General features: G+C 57.8%; 1 protein-coding gene across 1 annotated transcript; it reads right to left on the bottom strand.

Annotated features, from left to right (window-relative positions):
- Window positions 1-2,655: 2,655 nt before the first annotated feature.
- On the bottom strand, window positions 2,656-7,774 carry MYL3 (myosin light chain 3). Its single transcript, XM_019724019.2, has 7 exons — window positions 7,559-7,774; window positions 5,436-5,463; window positions 5,156-5,305; window positions 4,249-4,422; window positions 3,230-3,307; window positions 3,078-3,120; window positions 2,656-2,894 (listed from the first exon to the last, which is right to left on the bottom strand). Exons 1-6 carry the CDS (start codon window positions 7,700-7,702, stop codon window positions 3,092-3,094), a joined length of 603 nt encoding a protein of 200 aa, XP_019579578.1. The 5' UTR covers window positions 7,703-7,774; the 3' UTR covers window positions 2,656-2,894; window positions 3,078-3,091.
- Window positions 7,775-8,100: the final 326 nt, after the last annotated feature.

Genomic DNA, 8,100 nt, shown 5'->3' with positions numbered 1-8,100 from the left:
CCCACAGTCTGATTTCTTTCCTTCTGGTGACCTGGTGAGATTTTTCTCCAAGACTTGATTTCTTCAAGATCCCGCCTGACTTCATTCTGCCTCAGCCTGAGCTTCTGGCCTTCTTGGGCCCCACTCAGTGCTATCTGATCTATGTCCCAGGAGTGACCCAGCATCCCTGTGGATGGTGTCCGGAGAGAGGATAGAAGATGTGGCAGGCTGCCGAGAGCCATGGGTAGCCATGCAGGGATGGCTGGTTCTGGGCTTCTGAGGCTGAACTCTGCCCCTGATCCCCAGCCCCCTGGCTGCCCCACTGTCCCTCTGGTTCAGGCTGGCCCAGGACTGGAGAAGTGAATATTCCTGTCACCTTAGAGAGGCCTCAGAGATCAGGCCTCAGGCCAGATGGGCAAAGTGAGGCATAGAGAGATGCCAGACCAACCCCAGTGTCACGGGACACGTGACCTGGCACTTGAGGCCTGGAGGGGACCAGGCTGACAGGAGGGCAAACCCCTTGACCCCTCCCATCCCTTTCCACTAGCTGCGGGGCCACAGGCTGGACCACCCTGCTTGAGGGGAGAGCTGGGACCAGTGTTTATGCAACTGTGGGAGGCCACAGCCTGGCTGGCAGTGCCGCCCGCTCAGTACCAGCGCTGACTCAGCAGAGTACCCCAGCACGTACACACTCAGACACACACACACACACACACACACACACACACGGAGCTAACACACATGTGAGTGCATATGTACCAAGAAATGGGCACATGCATACACAGGTGTGCACACACGGGCACTCACTCTCACAGGCATACTTGTGGGCATATGCACACAGAAACACAAAAAAATACACACACAGTCCACCAGCCAACGCAGGTGGAAAGATGCTGAGTGAAGGGGCCCCTCACCCCTGCAGCTGTGTTCCACCCTCTAGGTCCCTCCACCCCACCCACTCTGACAATCACACCTTCAGCCAATGACCCAAGTCCCTAAATGACAGCACAGCCACATGTAACAGGTAAATGGCCCTAGAGTGGCAACATGGCCGTGGCTAGGACAGAGACACTTTCTGAGTAGAGTTGAGCCTTCACAGGTGGCAACAAACAGCCCCACCAGAGCTCATCAGACACAACAGCCCCATCTCTGCCCCCACCAGCCACTCCCCACCCCGCCCCAGACTGTCCCCTCTCAGTCCACACATGCAGACTGGTAGAAGGAGCTGTGGAGGGTCTCAGGGGCACGTTGGGAGGCTCCCTTCCACTGCCAGCCAAGCCAAGTGAACTCGGGGGCCTGCAAGAAGGAAGGTATGTTTGGGGGAGGGCTAGGGACACTGCAGGACCATCCTGGACATTGGAAGAGGGACACACATTCTTAAGAGAGCAGGACCTGTATCCCCTGGGACATGAGACATATGTGAACTTGGACAACAGGGTGATCCCTGCCTACAGGACCCCAGCCCAGGGTAGGCAACCCCAGGAAGAAAAGGCTGGGAACACCTAGTCTCTGTGGTCCCTGGAGACTTGAAGGGGTGCTCAGCAGTTCTGGGCTTGGTGTCCAGGAGTGAGGTGGCTGGGACAGACAGGAGCTGGGGGCTGCCCAGAAGGGCATCGGCCACATCAGATGGCTCCCTGCCATGATGGGGGCCAAAGGGAGCTCCTGCTCTCTCTGAAGGGGTCCTCAGCCACTAATTGGCCAGGGAGGCTACCCAGAGTCCAGCAAGGTCACACATGCACATGGAACAACCCCACTAGCTGAGGCCACCGTAGTGAGGCCACAGGGGCCTCTGACCCTTGCCCCACCAGCCAGCCAGGCTAAGCACCAGGAAAGGGCAGATCCTCCTCCAGGAAGCTTCCCCTCACTCTGCCCACTGGGTTCTGAGGGGCGGGGAAGAGAGGAGCCCTGCCCCAGAGCAGGGTATGACAGCAGGGCAGACATTTGCGGAGACGCGTGCCTCTCTTCATTCACTGTACACTTGGGATTGCACACAAAGCCCAGGGCTAAGGAGCCCTCTGGTAGACCCGAGGTGCTGCCCCAGTAAGGCCTTTTCCTCAGGCATAGAGCCACAGTGTAGGCAGAGTGCCTCAGTTTCCCCATCTGAGTCAAGAAGGGGTCTAAGGCCTCTTCAGCTCTGACAGCCTGGGGACAAAGTCAGCTCCTGCCTTGCCACCCTTTCCCAGTGTGACTCAGGTGAAGTCATTCTCTGCTCTGAGCCTCAGTTTCCCCACCTGTGATATGGGTGTCTCTGGGCCGATGACCCATGGTTCCCTGATGGCTGGTCATGGACTGAGACAGCTCAGACAGTGTTCTCAGGCTCCCAGTGGCATCTCTGTTAGGGGCCACAGCATGGGGGAAGGGGCAGACTGGGCAAGGGAAGGAACCTAGGCCTCTCCTAGCTCAGCCCTGCCCCTACCTCAGTGTCCTGTGGGCAGGCTCATATGGTGGTACACCAGATGGGACAGTTTTGATCGGATGAGTTTTGATGGGGGTTTTGATTAGGTGAGCAGCATTTCAAAATGACTCCTTCTGTTTTGTCCAGGGCTTGCCATGTGTGGCCCATAGCATTTATAGAAGTCAACCAAAGGACCAGAGAGGAAGAAAGGAAGGACGGAGAGAGGGAGGGGAGCAGGGAGGGAGGGAAGGAAGGAAGGAAGGAGAGAAAGAAGCAAGGGAGGAAGGCAAGAAGGCTTTTATTCATGAGGCACATGGGGTGAGGACAGAGATGCAGTCACAGGTGAGGGCAGCTTGATGGGACGGGAGATGACAGCTACACAGAGACATCACAGGGTTGTAGAGAAAGAGCAGGCGCAGGAGTCTCGATGTGTTCCCCTCCTTCTCACAACTCTAGGCCACTGGTGTCAACATCATGAATGGGAGATGAGCTGTCCCCAGCATGGCCTCCCCTGGGCTCCCTGAGAGCAAAGGGGTCACAGGTTATGGTGGACGGGAGTCGAGCAAGGCAGCAGGATGCCAACTGAAGCTGGAGTTGGTGGCAACAGGGATTTGGATGACAGAGGCATGAGGGGGACAACAAGGCTGAGAGCAACAGAGGTGGCAAAGGTGAGAGCAGGTGTGGAAGAGAGTCGGGATCTCACCTGGGCTGAGAGGTTCAGCTGGCCATGATGTGCTTCACGAATGCTAAAAAGAAAGGGAGAGTAAGTGGCATGGGTTCAGCCCTGGCAAGCCAAGGGTAGGTGTCCAGGGTCCCAGTGTCCCCCCAGAAGAGTTCCCGCCCTGCTAAGCCCACCTTCGTAGTTGATGCAGCCATTGGAGTCTTCTTGCCCAGCCATCAATTTCTCCACCTCATCTTCTGTCAGCCTCTCACCTGGTGAATATGGGAGGCTGAGTCAGCACCATCCAGAGGTGCAAAGGAGGCCACAATGAGCCCCTCTGGACAGGGGGTCTGCCTCTGCAGTATTCCCACACCTCACGTTGGCGTCGCCATCATTGCTCACAAGGCCTTGGCCATAACCCCCATTTCTGAGACCGGGAGAATCAGTGACAAGTCACAAAGGGCAGGGCCTGAGGTGCAGGCCTGGTGCCCCCTCCAATCCTGGGCTCTGCCCATAACGGTACCATCTTGAACAGTATTCAAGTCACCAGTATGTATCGTCCTCTGCCCTCGATAGGCTGCGTCGAGCTGGGAACCTCAGTGGATGACTGTGGAAGGGACCAAGAGACTCCATCCCTGTTCCCCAGGCGAATTAGACACTTTGCTGACTCTGTGCTTTTGTGTGTGTTGTGCTGGTCCCCCCACCAGAATGCTGACTGCAGTTTCCCCCCCTCTACTTCCCAGCTACACCCATATAACCCTAGACACCTGCACAAGTCTACGCACACAGTAGATGCTCAATAAACATTTACTGTAGGCAAAAGTCCCTTTGAGAAGGGGGTGTCCCTGCTAGCCAGGCACCTGCCAGTGGGGTCAGGATGCCAAATAGGCAGGCACCTGACCTACTCAGCCACTCAGATGATGTAGCCCTGGAGGCAATGAACACCAGGACTGAACTGATCCCCCAGATGCACCACCTGCTCCACCCTGTCCCCAGAGCTGCTCCCATCCCCCTTCCATTCTGTGAGCTACACCAACACACTTCATTTATTCCCTACCTGAACTTCTAAATCCCCCACATTTCTGTTGCCTGTCATAGAGGTGCCTTGACTGTGTCTCTCCATTTCAGATGAGATACAGGCCTGGGGAAGGACAGAGTGGTTTCTCCCAGGGTAACCGGAAGGAAGTGTGGGGGCGGGGAAGGCTGCTCTCACCCAGTGTGGCCAGCACGTGGCGGAGCTCGGCGCCCATGACCGTGCCGTTGCCCTCCTTGTCGAAGACCCTCAGCCCCTCCACAAAGTCCTCGTAGGTGCCCGTGTCCTTGTTCTTGGCAATGTGCTGGAGCATGGGCAGGAATGTGTCAAAGTCCATCATCTTGGTGTTCAGCTCTGTGGAGAGATGGTCCCAAGGCCCAGGCTCTGAGGGGCAGGCGGGACACACCCTTCCCCTGGGCCCCATCATGAGGAGCTATTGCCCTTACAGTTTCCAAAGCACTCAACACGAGCTGTCATTTACAAAACACTCCATCACAAGGCACTTGACAGTCAACTGAGAAATGCATCCCTCATCTCGCCTTTACTGTTTCCAAGGAGAGTTGCTGCATTGGCACCTCTGTTCTCCTTTTGGGAAACAGTCTATACTAGTGTCACTTTCTGATAGACCCCACTTTCCTCACCACCTGTGATTGGTCAGGAGCAGCTAAGGCCAATAGAGGCCTTCCCGGGGACTTTTGAACCTGTGACAAGGACTTGGGATTCACTCCTCCTTGGGACAAAGCAGGCAAACTTCTCCAGCCACTGTGGTGAGGGGAGCTGGCCCTGACCCACAGAGCGATACTGAGGAGGCAAGGAGGGACAGGGAGATCCCCTGGCCCGCCCTCACACCCGCCACTGAAGCTAGTCTGCCTGTCGTCAGTCCCCATGACCAGGAGGCCTGGCCCATCAGCACGGGGCCAAAGGGCACAGCGAACCATCATCTGCTGAACACCTCACTGCTGTGAGCCTGTCAGGACAGTGCACAGCAGGGAGATTCCCGTCTTGTCCCACCACAGACGGCAGCCCACCCAGGCGGTTTCCCCAGGGACTGGCACTAACAGGGACATCTCAGGCTGGGTGTACCAACCTTCCTGCTTTGGCTTCCCCAGGACACGGAGCACCTCAGCCTGAGTGGGGTTCTGGCCCAGCGCCCTCAGGACGTCCCCACACTGCCCATATGTAATCTTCATCTCACCCTTGGGTGTACGGTCGAACAGCATGAAGGCTTCCTTGAACTCTGCCGGGACAAGGCGGGAGCTGTGGACACTCCAAGAGTAAGCCCACCCCACTTACCCACACTGCTGGCAGGACGCAGACTGGGGACCCCAGGCCCAACCCTGCAGCCCCTGGGCTCAGTCCCCACTCACCTTCAATCTGCTCCGGTGTAAACTCGATCTGAAAGGAGACCCCAAAGATTCTGAGTGCCTGGCTCGGAGGCTGGGGCCAGGCTTCCTCCTGGTGACTGTGGCCAGCCCAAGCTTCACCTTCTCAGCGGCCCCAACCTGTCCCCATGCAACATGCCAGCTTCCCCCGCCCTGCTGTCCACGTAGACACCCTCTTTAGACATCCACACCTGTTCAACCTGCAAGCCTTGGGTCTTCGTGCACTTGGACCCTGACACCTGGGGGGGCCACATCGGGGGAAGTGCTGAGTAGGGAGGCCTGGTACCTTCAGTCCCAGCCCAGGGTGGGCCTCACCTGATGTCCCTGATCCTGGACAAATGCACCTGAAGCCACAAGATCTGACCAGACGGGCGTTGCCATCCCAGCAGGCCTGGGGCCCAGTGGGAAGATGGTCCCCATGAATGAGGTGGAAGGCCTCATCTCAACAAGGTGTGTGTGTGTGTGTGTGTGTGATGTACATGTGTACATGCATGTGTCTTTACACACGTGCGTATGTGCGTGTGTTTGTCTGCCCCTCACAGAGCCCTCAAGGCTGGGCACTGTCACTCACATGGCCCTACCTACACCTGGGTCTTACCCACCCCATTCATGAGCGCAAGGCAGCCCCCCCGTGCCCCACACACTGGCAGCATGGCAGGGAGCTAAGATGGTGCTGTTGAGTGTTTGCTGAGGCAACCATCAGGGGCCACCTGCGGTCAGGAGGCCTCCTGGGACCCAGTCTCCCCTGGTCTCCCCCTCCTCACCCGATACCAGGTCTATTTTTATCACTGCAGGCACTTGCCCCAAGGTCAAGGTCACAGGAGGGAAAGGAGCTTGGGGGAGGGGTACATGACTAGCATCTCTCCCACTGCTGCTCCCTCGGGGCCCCACTAACTTCCATAGCACACACCAGAGAAGGGGATACCCTGGAATGGTGGTTCCTCCTGGCCCCCAAGAGCTCTCTGTCTCCACCAGGAAGCCTGCTGATATTAGGTTCCCTGGGCTCCTGGCAAAGTTTCCTGCCCTGCAGCAGCCAGCTGAGGGACAGGAGCAAGGGGAACACAAGTGGGGCCTCACTATTCCCTCCTCTTGTAGGGGAATGTATGTCAACTTCAGGTCCCGTGAGACTGGACAGCGGCACCATGGGCGCAGGGTGGTCGGAGCCTCACCAGGGGGGCTGTGGGACACAAGCCTGGGGCCTGGGGGGTAGTTGGGGGTCAAAGGGCCAACTCCAGGGAGCCCCTGCTGTGAGTTGTCCCCATTCCACAACTGAAGAAACCAAGCCTCAGAGCAGGAAAGGAATTTGAACCTGTGTCTCAAGGGACAAGATAGCTGCCTACCAACTCAAACAGGAGTTGGATCAGTGCAGATGGGAGCCATGAGGGGCTGGGCGGGCTCCCCCTCAGCCAGCAGCCCGGGCCGCAGTGGCTGGGGGCCAGCCAAGAACAAGGAACAGGCAGGACGCAGGCTGCGTGCCGCTATGCGGATGCCACAGGTGGGAGTCATGGCTCGCCCTCCAAGTTTAGACTCTGAGAAAGACTCCTAGCCAGGGAAGGGCTCCTAGGGCCACTAGTCACAGCCCTGAGACCAGCTTCCTGCATGACCTACCAGCCTGTGCCTCAATTTCCCCACCTAAAAGCTGAGGCTGTCACAACTCTGGGGCTCAGGCACCTTGGCAGGGGTGAGTGTGACCCAGCCTGGGCAGGGGTCTCGCTTCCCCTCACTCCCCACCCTATCCACCCTGGGGGACTTGGCATGGACTTGAGACCCCCACAGCTGGACAAAGAGGATCCCTGCCTGGCTGCAGGGTGGGGGGCAGGCAACTCCAGGATTCCCTGAGGATGTGAGGTCCAGAGAGAAGGGTAAGGATGCACCGAAAAGACGTTCCCTCAGCAGCACGGGGGATTCCTGCTGATGTCTGCCCACCATCCCTTCTGCTGCAGCCTTCCTGGTGCCTGAAACCCCAGGGCTGGTCTCACCTCCACACAGAAGCTTCTAGCTTCAGTTCACTGCTCACTTTCTGGAGCCTGGCCTGCCACTGGCAGGTCTGCTCTGGGATCCACTTACCTGCCCAACCCTTCCTGCCAAAACCCTGCTCCCATACCCACCTTGATCTTGGAAGCATCAAACTCAACCTCCTTGGGGCGCTCAGGCTCAGGGGCAGCGGGAGCTGGAGCTGGAGCTGGAGCTGGAGCTGCTTTGGGGGCTGCCTTGGCCTCATCCTTCTTGGGTTCTGGCTTTTTGGGGGCCATGGGGGCTGTAAGCAGAGAGAAGGAACGTGGAGAGAAGGAAGCAGAGAACAGGGTAGGTGAGCCTCCCTCGTCTGGCCTTTATCCTGCCTGGACACCTCATGCCCCCAGCCCCACCCCCACAGTGCACAATAGGGACAGGGCCATAAAAGGACATTGGCCAGGCTCAGGGGCTATTTTGGGGCCTGGGGAGGGCATTGTTCAGGCTCAGGAATGGGTGTGGGAGAGGGAGGGCTGTCCATTCCTTCCAATCACCTGTTGGGGAGAGGGGGAGGGGAGGACAGAGGCCACTGCTCAACACACAAGCACACCCTCAAATGCACACGTCCATATATGTGCAGGACACCACTGCCCCTCAGTGGATCAATATATTGAACAGATGCAGAAGGCTGGACCAGTGC

The sequence above is a fragment of the Rhinolophus sinicus genome, linkage group LG10 (assembly GCF_036562045.2).
Source record: "Rhinolophus sinicus isolate RSC01 linkage group LG10, ASM3656204v1, whole genome shotgun sequence".
NCBI classification, from domain to species: domain Eukaryota; kingdom Metazoa; phylum Chordata; class Mammalia; order Chiroptera; family Rhinolophidae; genus Rhinolophus; species Rhinolophus sinicus.
This window is presented reverse-complemented; position numbering and strand designations above follow the sequence as displayed.